This window comes from Parasteatoda tepidariorum, chromosome 7 (genome assembly GCF_982258835.1).
Source record: "Parasteatoda tepidariorum strain Cologne lab strain chromosome 7, Ptep-v5.0, whole genome shotgun sequence".
Taxonomy (NCBI): domain Eukaryota; kingdom Metazoa; phylum Arthropoda; class Arachnida; order Araneae; family Theridiidae; genus Parasteatoda; species Parasteatoda tepidariorum.
Genome location: NC_141761.1, coordinates 7,373,453 through 7,396,003, shown reverse-complemented (window position 1 = coordinate 7,396,003; position 22,551 = coordinate 7,373,453). Strand labels below are relative to the sequence as shown.

The 22,551-nt window shown below is 29.3% G+C and overlaps 1 protein-coding gene across 3 annotated transcripts in view; it reads left to right on the top strand.

Annotated features, from left to right (window-relative positions):
- Nucleotides 1–22,551, top strand: part of LOC107444770 (puratrophin-1) — a 286,553-nt gene that overhangs the window by 123,664 nt on the left and 140,338 nt on the right. For all 3 annotated transcript variants that reach the window (XM_071182931.2, XM_071182930.2, XM_087167220.1), the window contains exons 6-9: nucleotides 553–652; nucleotides 9,327–9,428; nucleotides 14,457–14,570; nucleotides 17,716–17,963. In XM_071182931.2, the coding sequence (XP_071039032.2) occupies nucleotides 553–652; nucleotides 9,327–9,428; nucleotides 14,457–14,570; nucleotides 17,716–17,963 (564 nt within the window). The remainder of the gene's footprint in view (nucleotides 1–552; nucleotides 653–9,326; nucleotides 9,429–14,456; nucleotides 14,571–17,715; nucleotides 17,964–22,551) is intronic.

The following is a 22,551-nucleotide window of genomic DNA, read 5'->3' as shown; positions in this document are numbered from 1 at the left end:
TCTCGAATTCTGATGGTGTATTCTAGGTGTGCACAACCTTTTTTAATGAAGGGCCACTTGCACAGCAGGTAGATTAGCGAAGGGCCGCATTCATATTTAGTCATGTTAGCAGCAAATATGATAATTTTTATATAACATTAGTGTTCTAAGTTTTCTTTATCAGTAAACTTAATAACAAATTATCAGAAAATTAAATGCTTTCAATTATTTGAATTTATTTAGAAATAAGTTAAGCAAATCCATTATAGTACAAAATAAAATTCAGTATGTTTCGAAGAAAAAAAAATTTCATTGCGTTCAGAGGCACCCGCGGATCGCATGTGGTCCGCTGGTTGAGCACCCCTAGTGTATCCATCATTAGTTTATTTTTGAAAATTAAATGAAGATGAGCGGAATTTTTCTCCTCTGTCTCTCCCTCATTTCACTTATTTGAAAATTTCATATTTCAACGCCTATTAAAAAGCTATTTTTTTTCTTCACCAACTGTTGTTATTAAAAATTATGCAGTGTAACGGATTGATTGATTATTAAAAAAGAATTGGACATTTTTAGGAAAGAGATAGCTTCGACGGGATTTCTGGTGTTGGTGGACGCATCAAAACATTTCGAAGACTTTTGGAATACTCTGGACGAAACCTTTTGTTTGATTGAAGTAAGCAGCTTTATTCTTCTTATCATATTCATCACTCGAACATTGAATAAATCCTATATTCTATTCAAATCCCTTAAAATGTGCGACTCGATCAGGCATTCATTGATCATTTACCCCTTTCAAAAATTACTTTTAATATGCTACATACAATTAATTTTGCATTGCCTTCATATTTTCATTACAAATGAAGTTTTTTTTTCTTTGTTAGAAACAAAGCTTTAAAAGATGATTAGTTTCGGTTGATCCAACTCTGAAATAGAATTTATCCTCAACTGCTGTAAATTTCACACTTTTTGAAGATTTTATTTTTGGGCAAATGTTTCCAGAAAGTGAAATTACTTTAGTAAACTTTATATATATATATATATATATATATATATATATATATATATATATATATATATATATATATATATATATATATATATATATATATATATATATATATATATATACAAAAAACACGAAGAAAATTAAGAAAAACAAAAAGTTTTATTTATTGCGCATAAGCTGCAAGTAAATAGAACTCCAAAAATAAGTTCAAAATGTAGAGAAAACAAGGGAAAAATTACAGAACAGTGAAAGAAGGGTAATAATAAAAATAACAAGAAACCGGAGGGAAAAAAAATATCCGAAAAAAAAGACAAAAATTTTTAAAAAATCCAGAAAATAGAATCTTTTCATCAGCTGACACGATTATATCCACAAAAAAGAGTGCTTTCTAATATTCTATCAATATAGCCAAAGCAAAATATATCAATACAAAAGCGTGAGGAGCACTCAAAGAGCTGTACAAAAAAATTACAACTAGTAAAGGAGAACACAATAAGTAAAAATATCACGTAAAAACAGAAAATAAAATAAAAAGAAAAAACAGAATAAAACATGAAATGAAATCTCTAAAGTGAGTAGCGAATTCAAATGAACTTACATGAACGGGAAATTTTTCAAAAATGATTTAAAATATTTTCGTAACAAGATGACCAGATTGCAAAAAATGAAAACAAAAGCGCAAATTGAGCTAAAAGCGTAACTAGAGGATTTTTGTATTAAAGTGCGTTCTTACTGCATCACTGAAGTGCGTTTCATTTGTTAGTTACCAAGGATGGACCCGAAATGGATGTGCGCAAGGTAATACCGGATAATAATTAAATTAAATAAGTTGACAATTAATAATTGTAGAAAATAAATATTTATTTAAAAAAAAATATATAAAATAGAATAATTCTATATTCCATTCTGCTCCTCACACTATTGTATTGATATATTTTGCTTTGGCTATATTGATACAATATTAGAAGGCACTCTATATATATATATATATATATATATATATATATATATATATATATATATATATATATATATATATATATATATATACATTTATATATATATATATATATATATATATATATATATATATATATATATATATGTATATATCAGTGGTTTCCAACTGGCGGCCCGGGGGCCGCATCCGGCCCACGAAGCCTTTTTTTGTGGCCCGCAAACTAAAATATATTAGTTGTCATTTTTTTTTAGGACAATTTTCGTAAAAGATCTATTTGGGTTTAAAATACTTTTCTCGTTAATAAAAACTTAATTTCTTCGTTTCTGGGAAATTTATCATACCAACGGTGCAAAAAAAATTATTTCTCAGGTTTTACATCCAAGGAAATGTTTATTCAAATACAAAAATAATCGTGCATGTTGCTCTTTTTTATTTCCTTTTTTTTTTTTTTTGTATTTTGTGAATATAATTTAGCATGCGTGTATCGGAAATTTTCTCGAAGAAATTCTCCGATTTAACTTTTCGAAACCACTCACTTTGGACGAAAATATTTACACACACATTTGTAAATTTTAAATTTAAAATGCAAATATCTATTGTCCGGTGGTTGCAGCAGACAAACTTCAATTTTGCCATTTAGCATTTTGTGTGCTACTATGTAAGTTTTAATGCCAACCTTTTTGAAGTTTTATATCTTAACAATTAGATATCTATTTGCACATTAATTGTTTAATACATGGGTGCACATTAAAGTTATTGTAGCCCGAATTTTTTAATATGTAATTAAATATTTTTGAAAATCTACTTCTTATTTTAATTTGTAATTCAATACTTTTGTTTTGTACAACTTGGTAAAAATCTGACATTAATATTTAAGGTTCCTTCAAGCATAAAAGAGTACCACATAAAATTTTGATAAAGTTGCGGCCCGCCATTTGATTTGTGTTTTTAATTGTGGCCCCCGGCCTCTTGTAAGTTGGAAACCCCTGATATATATATATATATATATTAATAATATAAGAGATATTTTATATACTTCCTATTTGCATTTATTTTTAGCGTATTGCATTAAAATGTTCACTAATCGATACACGAAGGTAAACAAGTGCAACCCGCTTTCAGTCTCGTAAAAACAACAAAGCGGTAGAGTATCACGTGATGATAAAGAATTTACATAGAATCAAGTTGATTCAAAGAGTATCTCGTTGACTCAGATAGCCCCAACATATGTACACTTATTACGCGTGTACACTTATTACGCGCAATCTGAAAAGTATATTTTCCGATCTAATCTTTAATACTGAATGGATTGAGATAAAAAAAAGTGCTTCATTTTCCCTTTTTTTTTCAAAATGAGATTTTTCCGTTACCATGTTGATTTTCCCTACGAATTATGCAAAAAGTCACGGTACGCATAGTTCTATTCAACGTTTTCACAATCAATTCAACCCCAATCTATTTCGGAGTATTGTCAGCTCGTAGCGTATGAAAACGCCATTCCTTTTACATGATTCAAAATTTCATGATTCTTGAAAATTGTCCAAAAACAATGCTAAAAGGGTTTTTTTTTTCTTCCAAAAGTAGGAGCTCCATTAAAAACGACTCTGCGTTAAGAAACATTCATTCGAGAAAAAAAAAAACTGACCCAATGAAGAGCGCTAATCAAATATGTGTAAAGAGCGCTAATCAAATATATAAAAATGGCGATCATGAGACGTTGCCTGAATTGTGGTCACGGGGTTTACAGAGGGGCATCATGAATTCAATTTGTTTTTATTCGTCGTCCAAAAGGCACCAAAATGGACGCATGTCTTTCTATCTCATCGTCTCACACACATGGAAAAAAAAAACTTTTAGAAATCTTTATGCTCTCTCGATGGCAGCAGAATAATGATCAGAAGTTGGTCTACAGCTAAGGATGGTTAACCATCAATAGAACGGATGGAAAGAAAGCATTCTTCCGAGGCTACTCTCGTTAATCCCATGCCTCAGTCATTAAACGGCAACAAAGTGTTTTCATGTTCGTTCATTTCATTAAAAGTTCGAAAAAACTGTCTCAAAACACTTTTGATTTCAATTTTTGTTCGCCGTTTGTTAACCCTTACCAATTATTTTGAAGAAAATGCAACATTTTTTAATAAGTACAAGGAACTAAATCAAAACATAAATGGGCAAATTTAAAGTTGAAATTTTTTTCATGTGTAAAAACTATTTAATTTACCATCAGTTGACTATCCCAAATGATCTCGGGCAAATGAAAAAAGTTAAATATGAGTCTTTATATGTGTTCATAATCTGAAAAATCATCTGCATTACTTTTACTTTCGTTTGTGAACGCCATTTTTTTTTAACTCTTTTTTTTCTATGTAAATTCATTAACCATAGTCTATACAATTGCACAAAACACGTCTGCAGTCACAAAAATAGCAAAACTCACAACTTCCAATCACAGCAGATTATTATTATTTTCATGTATGAGGACATATGTAAAAATATCTTGTGCAGCGGTTTCTCCGAAGGAAGAAAAAAAATCTAATTTTACTAGACGTTCTTTTTATGAAGGCATTGTTTTCAACTAAATATCTAATTTGTGACCTTTCAAACATTACGAAAGCATCTAAGGTGGTTTGCTTAATTTAATTTACAAGAAGAGTATGAACAATTTTCATAATACTCGCATTTTTCATAAATAAAACCCATATGACTATTAAATTATGAGTCCAATCATCACGAGTCTCGATGCTTTACTTGTCGGTTTTTTTATACCCGTCGTTGAACAGCCGACCCAAAAGTGGGACCCAATTTTGGGTTTACGACTACCATAGTTCAACTCCACAGCCTTGTCATTTTGAACGCAACCCAGAAGACAGGGAAACTCTTGATACAATTATTGGGAAAAACCTTGCCTTCGTGGAGGACTTTTCAATGGAACTAACCCTCATTTGCGTTAAACGAAGAGGACAACCGCGGTCCGCCTGTTAGCGAGGCGACTCTAACTCATAATCCATCTACCATTGAGGATATTTTATACCAGCACTGTGGTGTGAAATTCGCCATCGCTGCGATTCGAACCCAGTTCACCTCACTCTGTATCCCCTGAACCACCACAACTCTTAATTGTCATTGCGAAGAATTGTGCTTACGATGATTGCCCACGAGAAATTTCGCGCGACGAATTGGCGCAGAAACATGAAAATCATCATCATTACCGGAACCGAAAGAATCTATTAAAACATTCGTTGCAAAAGGTGTTTTTGAAGGTAGAAAACACGTAGTTGATTGTGGCAGTTGAGGCAGGTGAAAATGTAACTATTTATCTTTTGAATCGTTGATTTTTTTTTTCTTTTTTTTGACCTTACACGTTTTCCGTGGTGCATTTGACCATGAATTTATAATAGATTCAGTTGGGAATAAAATATTGTTCTGTAGTCCCTGGCCATAGAATCTTAGACCTACTCTAAGATTCTATGTAAAATCTTAATTATCAGGTGAGATACTCTATACAGCTTTATTGTTTTTAAGCCGATATGCACTTGTTTACCTTTCTGTATCAATTCGTTAACATTGTCATGCTATACGTTAAAAATAAATACAAATAGGAAGTATATAAAATAATCTCCTAAATAAAAACTCATTACATGTATGTTTATATCTAAAAGTATTGCCTATAAACTCGTGCAAATCATTGCATTATTAAAACACTACAGTACATTGGGTCTAATTATTACAATATTCTAATATAATGCCTGATATAATCAATATTTTATATTTATATAATATATCCTCTAATGCAAGGGTTGCCAAACTTTTTTGATCATCGACCCCTACATAATTTTTCGAAATCTTCGACCCCCATAAAAGTAATTTTCTGTTAATTAAAATAAAACTCTATTAGATACTGTGTTTGTACCTTTATTTTATGATTTTGAACATTTATTAAAGTAATAGTACAAAGTGTAACAATAGTTTTGTGAAAAATATATTAATGTTGAAATATAAATACCTTAATATTTATGAAATAATAAGTAATTATAAGTAAGTAGAAATAATAAGTAAAGTAACTACGGATTTATTGCTTCTTAATCAATGACATGGGTGTGCCTGGTGTTTTTTTTTTTTTGTTGTTGTTGCAAGGTTCGTTATATTGGGTTCAAAATTGGTCAATTTTAATCTTAAATCCCCTCGAAACTCCACATTTAATTTATTTCTGTTCTTAGTTAAGATTGAATTTACGTGACTGAAACCGGCTTCAACCATATAGGAACTTGGAAATGCTATCATAAATGGCTGAGCTATTTCGTAAAGTCTTACATATTTTTGCGTTATATTTATATTTGTCCAAAATTTGCTATTTGTTAAATTTTTAAAAAGAGTCATTGCTTCAAATCCCCATTATAATTCAGCAAGCTCATCTTGCAGATTGATGTCCACGTTTTCAATTTGAGCAGAAAATGGCACAATAATCCGATCAGGGATGTCAATGTTTTCCAAATCAACAAAACGCAGTTCAAAATCGTCGCTCAGTTTTTGAAGATTACCTGTATATATTTCCAAGTCTTCTTCTTTTATTTCTAATTGTCACATATCTGAAAAATACTGATAATCCTTCGATCAATCGACCCTTCCGGTTCGGATCGACCCCCGCTTATGTTAAATAGACCCCTGGGGGTCTATATAGACCATCTAATTTAATCCATTGACACACGAACGTAAACAAGTGCAAATTGGTTTCAGACGAGTAAAAACAATGCAGCTGTATAGAGCATCACCTGATTATTAGGATTTGACATAAAATCTTAGAGTAGGTCTAATAATCTGGCCAGACCATTTTAGAAATTATAAAAACATTTTACGTTTGTCTTTTGGCTTCACGCATCTTCTTTAACAGAAACAAATAATATTTATGAAAGCTGTAACTCATTTTCAATTGCACTTCATTGTGATTTCACTTAATGTGACGTAACATTTTTCATCTAAATCAGGGGATCGCCAAACTTTTTTGATCATCGACCCCTATATAATTTTTCGAAATCTCCATCGACCCCCGCAAAAGTAATTTTCTGTTAATTAAAATAAAACTCTATTAGATACTGTGTTTGTACATTTATTTTATGATTTTAAACATTTATTAAAGTAATAGTACATTATGTAACAATAGTTTTATGAAAAATATATTAATATTGAAATTTAAATACCCTATTATTAAATAATAAGTAATTATGAATAAGTAATTATGAATAAGTAGATATAAGAAGTAAAGTAACTACAGATTTACTGCTTCTTGATCAATAAGATGGGTGGGCCTGGTGTTTTTTTGTAAGGTTCGCTATATTGGGTTCAAAATTGTTCAATTTTAATTTTCGTCAAAATTGGTCAATTTTGTAATTTTCGTAAAATAATACAAAGTGTGCTATAGTTTTGTCGCGGGCTGTACTAATCCATATCATTAATGCTTACCTTCTTTTTTGTGCATTGATAATTAAAATTGATATCTAAACCAAGCGAATGGTTTTATCGAAACAATAACTAATTATCCAAAACTATTAAAGTTTTAATGATGACACTGCAAATATTCAACACAGTTTGCAAAGATAGTTGAAACTGCGTATGATATTTGCATTTGTAACGTCAATGCTCGTCACACGTGACATTTGGACAAGCGCACATATGCATATGACTTATAAACTGCGCTGAGTTCGTGCCACTGCGCGGTGGTACGTACATACTTGTTTCACCCCAATAAATATACGTTTATTAATTTATGTTTTATAAAGAAACTGATATTGAATCAATTATAAAAAAAATTCACAAATTTTACATACTTAATTAGGTATGTGTGATTTGCGTATTGAGAACTGTTTCGTTTTTCGACTCACAATTGACCCTTCCGATTCGGATCGCCCCCCTGTCTCAGATCGACCCCTGCTTTTGTTAAATAGACCCTTGGGAGTCTATATAGACCACTTTGGCGACCTCTGATCTAAATGATTTGTGGTGTAAAATTTTTCTTGCATTCATTTTTAATTCTGTCCCCTTTTTTATGAGTTGCAAACTTTAATCAATTTCAGGGTTTTTAATAAACTTATAAATCTGTCCACTTCTGGAAATCATTATACAATCGAAATAAAAAATCTATTAGGAAAAACAGATTGATATTTTAGGTCTGAATAATGATACTAACTCAATTGAAAATACTTTTAATACCCTGATCTATATATTAAACATAAATTGATGACACTTACGAAAAATGTAATGTGTATTTCGAAATATGATTAAATATACATTTTATTATATAATTGAAAAAATATATTTTTAGAAATAGAATTGTGAATATGTGTTTTAAATATATAAACGTAAAAATTTTTTTTGTAATTGCAATTATGAATATATTTGTTAAAGTAGACAATTGTAAATAAATATTTTTAAATGCAATTATACATATATTTTTAAAAGTTCACAATAGTAAATTTAATTTTTAAACTGTTATTTTGATAAATAAAGTTATCAAATTGTTCTGCTACTATTTTTATTCCTTTTACTCTTTTTATTTGATTCTTAAATTATATAATCAGGGTATTTGCCCACCTGGAAAGTTATGAGAAATCATGGAAAGTCATGAATTTCGATATTGAACAAAATTTGTCATAAAATGTCATGATTTTAAATATTTTTTTAAAAAAAATCATGGAAAGTCATGGATTTAGGTCACCGAAAAATCTAATGTTTAAAATGAAAATACCCCCCCCCCCTAAATTTCATGGTGTTCCGAATATCTGAATGTGTAACAAAATCCCCACTCACAGTCATATTTGATTAAAATATAAAATGTTTTTATCACGTTCTTTAAAAACGATGGTGTTCTTTCAAAAAATGAAAGAAAAAACATCATTTCTATAGAGCGAATTATCTTTTAAACTTCACTGATTTCAGAATTTTTTTAATTATTTTTTTATTTTATCAATTTAAAATTCTAACCGAAGCAAGCCAGTCATAGGCGAATTTTTATTTATTCCGAAATGATAACAGGAAAATCAGGAGTATTTCTTTCCTTTCCGATGAACAAGAAAAGTATCTATAGAATATAATTCTGAAGAAAAAGAAGAAAAAAAGAATTATTTACTTTTATATTTCCCCCCCCCCAGCTATTTTATGGCTTCAACTCTTTCTTTACTCTGTTTTTTTAATTTAAAATCTATAAATATGAAGATGCAGAGTATAATAGTTTTGGTTATACCTATCATTTCAATGAATGTTATTGTAATGCTTTTTTTAAATTTAGTGTTGTGTTAAGTCATGAATATGAAAATCTAAAATGTAGCAGATACCCTGTACATTGTTACATGTAATATTACATTTTATAATAAAAGAAATTGTTTTCAGGCCAACCTATCGAATGTGATAAGTGAAGTGATAGTTCTCTTACAAAATGAAGATGAATTATCATCGGATCCTAATAAATTATTTCCTACGAGTAGAGTTCAGGTAAGTGTTATCTTCTACTGCTTCAATTAAGTAATGAAAAATTCAAATTTTTTGTCTTTTCACTTCGTAAATAAAAAGTATATAATAAATCCAAATTGAATTCTAATAAATTAACAAATTATGAGGAAGAAAACTATATACAGCTAAACCCCTCTACAGTGCACACGGTTTATAGTGAACTCCCGGATATAGTGAACGAAATGTTCGCTCCCGTGTTTCGCTACACGTATGTTATTTTTTGTGGATATAATGAACGAAAAAAAGAGAGGAAGTTGGATATTATGAAATTGTTCTGTCAATGACTCATATATTTTCTTAATTTTTTTGTAATAATTTTGAGATTTCTACTTCAAAATAAATATATATACCGATTTTTGAAACCATCTATAGCATGGAATGTAGCAATAAGTAATTTTTCGTGCTTGCTTCATTATTGAATGGGTTCAGCATTCAAAGAATCCGCATTATCTGGACAAATACTTCTAGTCTAAGCCGATGAATATGCAGAGCGATTTGATAAGACTACTTTAATGTGCTCGAATGGCTGATTTAATAGCGGAGACAGGTTTAAAAAGTGGAATAACATAAATTCAGGAAAATTATCGGGAAGAATGTTTCCATAACTGATGTTGAGGATTTCTCATCAGCTAAAGATTAAAATTTTTTTTTTTTACTTTTTTGTACGCCAGACGAATAGTCATAAAAAATAAAAGTTAATACATTTTTTGTTACTACATATAATGTTTCAGTGATTTTTATATTTCATTTTATGGGTCATTTATTTAAATAATGTGTCATAAAAAAAGGTAGGTCGGAACCGTTAGTAAAAATTGTTTGCGGAACGGATATAGTGAAGTCCCTTTTATAGTGAACCGAAATCTCGGTCCCTTGAAAGTTCACTATAGCGGGGTTCGACCAAAATTTCCCCTTTTTGCATTTTTTTTAATAAATTTTTACTATTTTAAAAAAATTTGGTCTAAAGTAACAGTTGCTTCTTTGAAAAAAGCCCTTAATTTAATAGAAATTAATACAATTCACGTGTTAGGCTTAGTAACGCTACTAATAATAGACTGTAAATAAGCAATATCTTTATATATAAGACGAAAGGGATAAAAATAAAAGAGAAAAACGAAGAAAAGTATTAATTTGCTGCGCATAAGCTGGCTGCAAGTATCTAGAACTCATAAAATAAGTTACAAATATAAGGAAAATATGGAAAATAATAAAGATTAATGAAAGGAGAATAAGAAAAATTATTAGAATAAAATATGTTTAAAAGTATTAAAAAAAAATTATCTTATAAAGAAAAAAAAAAGATTAAAAAGCCTAAAAGCAAAATAAGGAAAAAATATAATCTTGTCATCAGTTCGCATGATTATATCCGTGTTATCTAGAAATGCATTAATATAGCCAAAGCAAAATATGTCAATACAATAGTTTGAAGGGTGCCCTTAAAAAAAATAATTTGGGACGAACATTTTAAGTAAAAGATATACGAAATCAAACATATGGAGCAAAAAAAAAAGATGCAATTAAAATACAGAATAAAATAAAATTAGTAGCGAATTCAAATTAAATTTCTCTGATATACTTGGAAATTGAGTTTGAATCATTTATATACGAGTAAGTTCAAAATGTAGAGAAAACATGGAAAAATTACAGAATAATGAAAAAAGAGAAGAAAAAATTATTTAAAAACTAAAGAAGTATATATATATATATATATATATATAATCTCTTCATCAGCTCACACGATTATATCCGCAAAAAAGAGTGCTTTCTAATATTGTATCAATATAGCCACAGCAAAATATATCATCATAGGAGGAGCAATCAAATTTTTTTTTAACCAAAATGGAATAGAACACATTAAGTAATAAATATCACGTAAAAACAGAAAATAGAATGTAAATAAAAAAACAGAGCAAAACATAAAACGAAATCTATGAAGCGAGTAGAGAATTCAAGTGAACTTACATGAACGGGGAAGTTTTCAAGAATGATTTAAAATATTTTCACAATAAGATTGCCAGATTGCAAAATATGAAAACGCAAATTGAGGTAAAAGCTTTCTCTAGGGTTTTTGTTTTATAGCGCGTTCTTACTGCAGTACTGAAGCGTGTTTGATTTGTTAGTTACCTTGGCATACCCTCCAACTGCTACGAAATTTCCGTAGTTTCAGAAATCTTCTTTTCAGACGGTAGCAAAATTAATGTCTTAATATTTAAAAAAAAATAATTTTAGCGTAACTTGTCCACTATTACTTATAAAAGTGCAGGCCATATGGCTAGATTCTTAAGTTCTGATAAAAGTTTTATGAGATTTCCATTTGCTTTAAAAATTTCTACTTTGGTTCGCCACCACTAGAAAAAATTATTTTCAAAATCCTCATAAGTTGGAGGGTATGCCTTGGATGGGTCCGTAAATGGAAGTGCTCAAGATAATATTACACTGGATAATTTTATCTTTTGAGCTGCGATGGCTCAGGGGATAGAGCGTTCGCCTTCCAATGAGGCGAACCGTGTTCGAATCCCAGTCGATACGAATTCCGCATCCGGCTTGCACGGACCCGTGAAATATCCTCTGTGGTAGACGGATCATGGGTTAGAGTCCCCTTGCCCTCAGGCTAACCGTGGGAGGTTCTCGTGGTTTTTCTCTCTATGTAACGAAAATGCGTGATAGTTCCATCAAAAAGGCCTCCTCGAAGGCAAATTTCTCCCAATACTCGATACAGGAGTTTCCTTGTCTTCTGGATTGGGTTCAAAATGACAAAGCTACGGAGTTGAACGTTAGTAGTCATAAACCCAAAAAATTGGGTCGGCTATTCAGCGATAGTAATAATACTGGATAATTTAAAGTTTATAATTGATAAGGTTGATATTTAAACATACAATTTTAATGATTTAAAAAAACTAACATTTATTTAAAAAAAAAAAACATGATTTGCACAAAATTTTAGCCACAGATTTGCCCGAATTGGATTTGCATATGGTGAAAATATACATTTAGTTAACAATGAAGTTTTTAATAAATTTATTAATTGTAATAACACATAATGAACACATATAAAACTTAATTACATTAGTTGGGTATCCATTGTTTTGTATCAAATTTTGAAAGAGTTTGTCCTTGTTTTTTGGCTGAATAAACATTATTACATATTCTTTTAATTCTATTCATTTGATTAAAAATGGTATTTAAATAAATGTTTTTAGATACATTAGAATTCTAAATAATTAGTTTATTTATGTTAGAATTCAAATCATTTCTTTTATCCTATAAATCAACAATGCAGATATGTATTTTCTTTTTTTTTTAATATCTAATTCCAAAAAATTAAAATTAATATTATCATTATGATTACGAAGCAAGATTGTTCCTCGGGGTAAATATTATTCAAGAAAATTGTATAACTTTGAAAATTAAAGATAATTAAATCATCATTAAATCTAAAAATAAATTTAAAGTTAAGAGTATAATTTTGTTCATAATTGTGTAAAAATAGGTTAGCTAAGAGAGTTGAAATATTTGCCTAACCTCAGTTTCAATAAAAATATGTTTTCCATCATAAAGATAATTATTAAGAAGACAAATATTTCCCCGTAATCAAAATCGCAATGAAGGATATTTTTAAAATCATAGTAATAACTCAAAAGAACATCTTTTAATTTATAAATAAAAATGCTATGGAAAAGATCTTGGAAACCAAAAGACGCGATAGAATTAATTTTATTTTGTTTAATAAATTCTAAAATCGGTCGATTATCAGTGGTAATCCAAAGAAGACTTTCTTTCATAATACTGCTAATAATTTTATTAAAGTAGTTAAAGAAAATGGGGCCAAGTTTAGTTAGGTAAGTATTAGATCCACATCTAATAGTTTTAAATTTAATAGAAATTTCATGAAATTTTGTACTGAAAAAGTATATTGCTAATTTTAATTTTTAACCTCTTATATGGCAATATTATCATTTAAATTACTAAGCTCAAAAATTTTGCTATTTTTTAACTCTTTATTTAAATGTTCAACATACAGAAGATTGCATTATTAGCTTTGTCTATGGAGGTATAACACAAAATTTTTGTCGTTGCTTAATAGATCGATCAATTTTAGAAAAAAATGTTTAACTGTTATTTAAAATTTTCCTTATTACTGAAAACAAAGTTTTTCAAGTAATAATAAACAGTCCATTCCGTTAACGAAAATTGTTGAAATCATTAAGAAAATGTTTTAGAATTTTATTAATTGATTTATGATAATTGATGTATGATAATTGATATATGATATTTTATTAATTGATATGGGTCTTCATTTTGTGCCTTTTATCATTTCCAATTCTAAGTTCAAAGTTTTCTGTAATATTTAAATTACCAGAAATAATATGTTTATGATGTTTTATATTTATCTTCTTCACAGTGACATTCATAATCGGATATATTAATTCCTTCCTAAATTTTTGCTTATATCATTATAATTAAAAGAAATAGTGCTACTTAGAAATTTATTATATTTGAAGCTTTTAACTACGTTATAATCTTTTAATGGAAACACATTTTTTATACGTTCAAAAATATTATGAAATTTAATCTTGTCGCAAACAGGGTTTTGAAAGTTAATAACGAAAACGAAATTGTATAAATTATCTAAGTTTTTTTCATTATTGAGTGACATTTTACTCATTTTAGATTTTACATGATCGATACAAAGCGTTTTGAAGTGTAAATTAATAAAAGAAAAGTGAATAACAAGATCTTAACTGCGTTAATTAATAAAAGAAAAGTGAATAACAAGATCTTAACTGTGTAAATTAATAAAAGAAAAGTGTATAAAAAGATCTTAACTTAGATAACAATAAGAATAAACGCGACTCGTGTTTTTTTAAAAATTGGTAGTCAAAAATGACGTGTTGTTGTGTTGAAAATGGTGGCTTTACATCAAAAGTTGTATGATTGCATTACTTCGTCACTCAACATTGCACGTGGCTTTGTTTAAGGATGTCTTCTTTATTTATTTTTTTTTTTTTTCAGTGTGAAATGTGTTCCTATGAAAAACTTGTGAGTCGCATTCACAGAAATCAACTTCTGAAGAAATATGGCGGCAAATACACCTACGATCATCAAGAGTGGATAAGTTTCAGAAAAGTAATCAATTCTTCTTTTCCATTTTTTCTTCTTTAAAATACAGTCGAACCCCGCTTTAGTGAACATGGTTTATAGTGAACTCCCAGATAGAGTGAGCGAAATGTTCGCACCCGTGCCTTGCTTTACACATATAATATATATTTTTTTCTGGATATAGTGAATCAAAAGTAGAGAGGAAATTGGATTCTATGAACTTTTTTCTGCCCTCGACTGATTTTGTTTCTTAATTTTTTTTTTTTTTTTTTTAGTAATTTTGAAATTTCTACATATACCGATTTTTAAAACCATCTATTCAGTGGAATGAAGCCATAGGCATTTTTTTCTTGTTTGCCATCTCAGTTTCCCTTTCCTCAATAAAGGCCATCCTTAAATTTTTTGTACTCAAGACGAAGAGTAGGGGAGAGTGGGGTCAATTGAAACATTTTTTACTTAATTGTTTTTAACTAGCAAAAAATCCAATATATTATTAGTATTAATTGACAGACGAGTAAAGCAGACTATCCTCTACTAGAAAAAAAAGTAAATACATTATTTTAAATGTTATTATATTAGTTATTAGCAATTTTTGACAGTCGTGCGCTTGTTACAATTGTCCCCACTTACGGGGTCAATTGTAACAGTTCATAAATTCAACTAAAACATAGTTAATTATACATATTATCATAGTTGTGATGTATTTTTTTATTGATCAAAATAGTAGTGATAGTTTAGGAGTAAAAATAATAATGAGCAGATACTTAAAGGGTTAAACTTTTGACTTTTAGGGGTTAAAAATTTTAATTTATGCTGTGAAAGGTGACAAATAAAATAATGCACACGCAGCATAATATAAATGATATAGGAAACTATTGGTGGTTCTTAAGGAGTTAATGGTTTGTAAACATAAGATTATTTATTTTCAGCTGTTACAATCGTCCCTTTACTTATTGTTACAAATGTCCCCAAGACGCCATTTCAGCTTCATTTGTTAAAAACAATGCTAGTTAATTATCAAAACTAATATTTTTCTTTTTGAAATGTTAATTAAGGTGTTCACTTACATATTCGGTTAATAATTTTTATTTGTTTAAACAAAATTACTTTGCTACAATATAATATTCTAATTCCAAAAAAAGTACTTACGTAGCGTGAAAATATCTTTTGTGATGTAACTCTTTCAAAAGTACATAAAAATGGTTGCCAGCAGGGGTGTACATGAAGATTTATTAAATACACCTTGTGCGCCACCTAGGAACCAAATCTAGAACCAGACACTCGAAATTTTTGCTCTGTTACAATCGTACCCTGTTACAATTGACCCCACTCTCTCCTAATAATAAAAAATAAAAGTGAACACATTTTTTGTGACTACATATTGTTTTTTAATCATTTTTGTATTTCTTTTTATGGGTCATTTATTTAAATAATGTGTCAGATAAAGGGGGCATTTCGAATAAATTATTTAAAATTGTTTGCAGTACGGACAGAGCGAACTCCCGGTTATAGTGAACCGAAATGTCGATCCCTTGAAGGTTCGCTATTGCGAGGTTTGACTGTATATAACTCGCTGGGGAGTTTTGGACACAGCTACAAATGTTTGTTTAAGAAAAATGTAATTTGATTCCAATTTCGCTATCAATATTATTCCTTTTTTTTTTTTTAAGAATAAACTATTGAATCTGAATATATTCATAAGGTGATATCGTCTATTTTCAAACATTTAAAAAAAAAAAAAAAAAAATCGAGAGCTGTTTTTACAAAGCTGTCACGGGTGCTATACATTTTAAATAGTGATCATAAATTGACTTTGAAGGAATTAAGAAGTTTGAAACTCACTTCTGAAAACATCACTTTAAAAGTCGCAGATTTTCAAACACTCTTTTATTATTTCATGAACCACTGTTTCAATTATAGGTTAGTCAATGATTGTCATGTTAGTCATCGTCGATAAATCGGTCAACGCGTGCGTTAGCCCTCGTTTTTATTCACTTTATTTTCGTTACCAGATTGATTGCGTCTTATATTCTATTTTGAATAATTATCAGTTCTTAAGTTTTTAGAATGTAGTAAATAAAAGTTGTTTCATTCATAACAAAATGAGCTTTCTTGCACCAATGCATATTTCAAGTAACCTTTAAAAAAGAACTTTTTTTTTTGTTAGGAACAAGATAACAGTGGTCGCCTTTCACGCTGCTTTATAAAAATAAGAGGTTAAAATTATAAGAATGAAATGTCTGGTAATTAATAAAAGTGCCTGACAAAAAAACTGATCGCAATTTTATTTTAAATTATAAATACTTAAAGCTAATATAAAAATTCCATTCCATTATAAATTAAATAAGTTTTTTTTAGCAACGAGGTTAATATAATATCGAATTTCAGTTAGCTTATTTTCAATTGAGTAAATAAAGTAACATTTGGTTAAAAAAAATTCGGAAAAATATATCCGAAGTTATTTCTTTAATTGGATGCAAAGAAGTTATCAAAAGTATAGAAATTGCCACCGAGAAATATTTTATTATTGAAATTGCATTTTTGTTCTTTTTTTCCCCTTTTAGTAATAATTGCAGTTTTCTTCTAAAATATATATTTTCCTTTCTTCAAAAGAGCTACTTTTTCGTTTTATAGTTCATTTTTTTTAATCCCTAAGGAACCGTTTTTTTCGCTTCAGAGTGTCCATTTTTTTCATCTCTTAAAAACTACTTTTTTTTTTTTATAGTGCCCATTTTTTAACCCAAAAGAACTGCTTTTTTCGTTCTTTTTTATTCCTAAGGAACAGGGTTTTTTTTTTATCTAGTGCCTATTTTTCTTCCTTAAAGAATTGCTTTTTTATTATAGTGTCCATCTTTTTTATCCCAATGGAACCGTTTTTTCGTTTCATAGTGTCCATTATTTATTTTATTTTTTTTTGATCTCGTAAGAACAGCTTTTTTTTGTTTTATACTGTCCATTTTTTAACCGAAAGAACTGCTTTTTACGTTCCATAGTGTTCTTTTTTTATTCCTAAAGAACTGTTTTTGTCTTATCTAATACCCATTTTTCATTCTAAAAGAACTTCTTTTTTTATCATAGTGTCCATTTTTTACCTCAAGAAAAAAAGAATGCATATTTTTATAGTTTCGCTTTCTTTTCTAATAGAAGTGAACAGTTTTGTTTATATTTATAGTTTCTGGAACCATTTATGAACGGTTGCCGTCTTTCTGGCCGATATTTAGTCAGTCTCCTAGAAGAGCTTAGGGGTCATCGCTTACCCATCTCCTCCTCTCTCACTCATCAAATGATAGAACAACAGAAGAGGATAGTCAGTCTTGCCTTTCACGACGAGCAGCTGCGCCATCTGGAGGAAGAGGGCGACACTATTTTAAAAGAACTTCTCTCTTACAGAACGAAATCTCCTCATAATCACGATTACAGGTATATTCTATGGATTTCTTTATTTCAAAGTATGAATTTTAAGTGTGATTTTATGAGCTGTCATTATCCATGATTCACTAACTATCATTACTTCATTTTTTTGTAATGTATAACTAGCGTACGAGGGAGTCTTGTAAATTTAAATCTACTGCTCTAATGTAATGTATAGGACGCAACGGCATGAATAATTTTAGATCTAAGACTCCATCTTATTAGACTTTTTTTTTATAGTTTTTATAAAAAAAAATCGCAAATTTAGATTTCTCAAAAATTCTTCAACAGCTTTCATTCAAATTTTGTATTTAGTAATTTAAAATGTTATTTAAAATGATGTAGAATTTTTTTAACTTGCAACTTTTTTTTCGACTCTTTTTTTAATAAAATAATAACAAAAAAAATGAATAGTAAAAATCATTATATGCACTGAAATATTTTTCGGCAAATACATTTTATACTTGTAAGCCAAAAATTATCGATTCACCTAGAAAGTTCTCGATGTATAACGAAATATACAAAAACTAAAATTAACATTTGGGATTCAATCTTTCCTCAAACTATTAGGACCCCGGATGCACCTTTCCAAATAATTTAGCACTCTTAAACTCTAACCTCAGTGGCACGACAGTCCATGGAGGGCCAAGGCCTATTGTGCCCATCTCAGTTTTCCTAACCTTGGGCTCTGGGGTACAGGAGCAGATGTTCCAGATAGGTGGTCAGCCGGACGTGGAACCCCCAGTGTTTAGTTCCCAAACATGCTTGGTGCTCATTTTATCGACCCAAAGAGATGAAAGGCTGAATCAACCTCACCCTGCCCGAGGATCGAACCCAGGACCTGTGGCACGAGAGCGCAATTTAGCACTCTTAACCGCAAATAAATTTTGCTAATTAACAATAGCACATATCCTTCGCACTTTTATTTAATTTTGATCGTCTTCCTAAATTTCATTTTTATTATATTAAAAAAAAACGGGAGATGCGAAGTGGTAATAATGGAAAAGGTTGATGCAATAGCACTTCACGTCTTTATTAAACAAGATCCGTTGAAACAATTGAAATTATTTAATCACAGTTTTACAGACAGCGTAGCGTTTCTTAAGGGACTTATTCTACTTAACCGCTTCACCGATTATCCCGAGTTATGTATATATTGCAAATATTTATTATCCCGAGTATAATCGGGCGTAGCAGCATGTTTCATCACGTTTTCATTCGGTCGGAAGCATAACAAAAAATAATCTGCTGTGATTGGAAGTTTTTGTCTGGGAGTTTAGTTGTTTGTGGGACTGTTTTGTACAATTGTATTCGCGGTGGTGGATGAATTTACGCAGAAAAAAAAGAGTAAAAAAATGACTTTCACTGACGAAAGTAATGCAGATGATTTTTCAAACACATACAAAGACTCATATTTAACTTTTTTTCATTTGCCAGGGCTCGAAAAAACTCAGAAATTTTACCCGTCTCCGAGGACGGCTTGTCCAACAATGCACCCGTCATCCGTTGAAACCAACCCGTCGCTTTTAAATAAATAAAAATATAATTTTCTCCTATTTATTACAAACATTTATATAAATTGCACAATGAATTAGTCGTTACTAGGATTACATTATACAGTAATAAAAGAAATACTAGGTTACTAATAGTAACCTAGTATTTCTTTTATGAAATAATTTGAATGACAAGGGTCAAGTTAACTGGAATGTCAAGTTATCCGAGGGTACTGCGTTTTTTAAATGAATCAAATATGACGTTTGCCAGTTCCACAATCAAGCCAATGATTTACAGAGGTTTCTGAACAGAAATCTGAAAGGGGTTTTCCATTTAGGTAGATATTCATAATTGCTCTTAAAGCTTCTTGTTTAAGACCAGTACGTATTGTGTTTTTTTTTTTTTTTTTGTAAGTTTATTGCTGCAAAGCCCCTTTCAACCGCTGCAGTACTCCCAGACAGAGAAAACATCAATATATGTGCAGTATGTTGCTGTATTGTGGGTCATTTTGCTGCCTTGTAACTTACAAGACTCTTGTAAGATAACAAAAATTGAAAATGTATCACGAACATTAACGGGAAAATGGCCGTCCGCGCGGACGTCGGATTCGAGAAATTCGTTGTCCGCGGAGAATTTTTGACCGTCGAGGACGGGCTGTTTTTCGAGCCCTGTAACGGACCCTTCACAAAATATCTTTTCATAAAAACGAACCCTTCACAAAATGGTTTTTCTTTTAATCGGATCCTTCACAAATTTGTTTATCTTCATTATTATTTTGTTAATCGAATAAACCCCTTCCAGGGCAGAAAACAAGAAAGATGGATGTAAACGAATTAAGTTTTGTCTTCGGCAGACGATTCTTCCATTATTCGTCCAAAATGAATATTCTGCGTTCAGCAGTATAGGCTAAATACCAAATATTTGTATGTTGCATCTCTAATTTAGAAGCAGCAATTGTTGTTTATTTTTTAAAATTTAAATTCTTTAATTATAATTTTACAGTGTTGAGCATTATCATGTATGTCTTTACAATTTAAAAACTCCTTGAAAAAGTTTTTTTTTTTTGCAATAACGGACCCTATTTGCACACATTCATAAAAGCGGACCCTGGTTGAAAGAATGTGAGTAATTTTTTCACAATTTCACGAAAAACGGACCTTTCACAAAATGTCTGGACAGACCCCTGGAGATAATTTTGAGATAGTAAACTGATGGTAAATTAAATATTTTTTACATATGAAAAAAATTAAAATTTTTGCTTAGAACATGTGTATTATGTTTTGTTGTAGTTCCTTGTATTTATTAATGAAATAAAAAATATATGTTGCTATTTGGCATTTTTTTCCTTCAAAAGACTTGGTAAGGAAAGTGGTTAACTAATTAATTAAAATATAATAATAAAAATTAAAAAAAACCCTTCAGAAATGAGCTTAAAAATAAAATTAATACTCTTCAAAGCCTTTTTTATATACATTAACTATTTTTCAGGAAAAATTATACATTGTAACTTTTATTCATAAATTAAATTTAAAAAAACAATGTATTAATTAAAATAAATATCTAACTTATGAGTAAAGGTAAAAGTAAGTAAATATACCGTACAAAGATAGAGAATGTATTCATGTTTGGATCTTCAAATTGAAAGATTGTCCAGAAAGCGAGTTTTCATATCTTGCATAATTCAATCTATCTTGATTATCTATCTTGAGGGGCTATCTTGATATCTAGCAAATGCAGTCTTATATTAATTCAGATATTCCAAAATTCTTCTCTTGATGATTGGATTTAAAAATAATTTAAATAAAAAATTCAGTAACCTCAAATTTGTTAAATATTATACATGTAGGGACCCTATAATAAATACTGAACTAACAAATTTTAAAAAAAAAAAATTAATGGGGACCACTCACTAATTTACATTAGTAATATGAATTTATTAAGTTTTCTTTGCTTAATTCCTTTCATATCTTTATAAATTCAGTGCGATCAATAATATTGATCTTGTTAAAGCTTTGTTCAATACACTTTTATGACAACTTTTATTTAAATCTAAAAAATAGACCCGACAATCTTTTTTAAATTATAGTTTAACTATACATCATTTTAAATTAAAATCATTCTTTTTTACGTAATCAAATAAAGTACTTAATATTGAATATATTTAAAATTCTGCATAAATTGTTTTATATATACATATATAGTTAAACCCCTCGCTATAGTGAACTCCCGAATATAGTGAACGAAATGTTCGCTTCCATGTCTGCTGCACACATTTAAAATGTTTTTTATTGTGGATATAGTGAACCAAAAAATCGAGAGGAAGTTGGATATTACGAACTTTTATCTGTCTTCGACTGATTTATTTTCTTCATTTTTTTTTTTTTTTTTTTTTTGCAATAATTTAGAAATTTCTGCTTCAAAATAAATACATATACCGATTTTTAAAACCATCTATGGCATGGGATGTTTACAGGGTTGCCACAGGCGACTAAAATGCAACTATTTGCAACTATTTTAGGCATGAGGGGACTATGGCAACTTTTTTTGCCTGAAAAGACTAAAAAAGCAACTATTTTCAAGAAAAGGAGACTATTGGGAGACATTTCTGTACTCCTAGAGATGTTTTTTTTGAAGCATAAATTGGAACTGAACTTTGGAACTGAAGCATACTGAACTTTTTTTTCTTAAATAATAAAAAATTTTAAAAATTTTGAATTGCAAATTTGAGTCTTTACTTTTTAATTCGTTCAATCTGCACAAATTCCATTGTAAGTCTATTTCATTTCTCGATCACCTTTTCAATGATTATTGCTACAAAATTCTGCATGATTTTTTTTTATTTTTAAATTAAAAAACAATTTTTTAACGGTATTACAATGCATGAATTTCGAATTTAAGTAATCACTTTTCAAATATATATATATATATATATATATATATATATATATATATATATATATATATATATATATATATATATATATATATATATATATATATATATATAAAAACATTTATATAAAAATTATCATATTTACCACCAACTTGACTGAATGGATGATGGTATATGACAATTAAGTCATTAACAAAATTTTAGTCATAT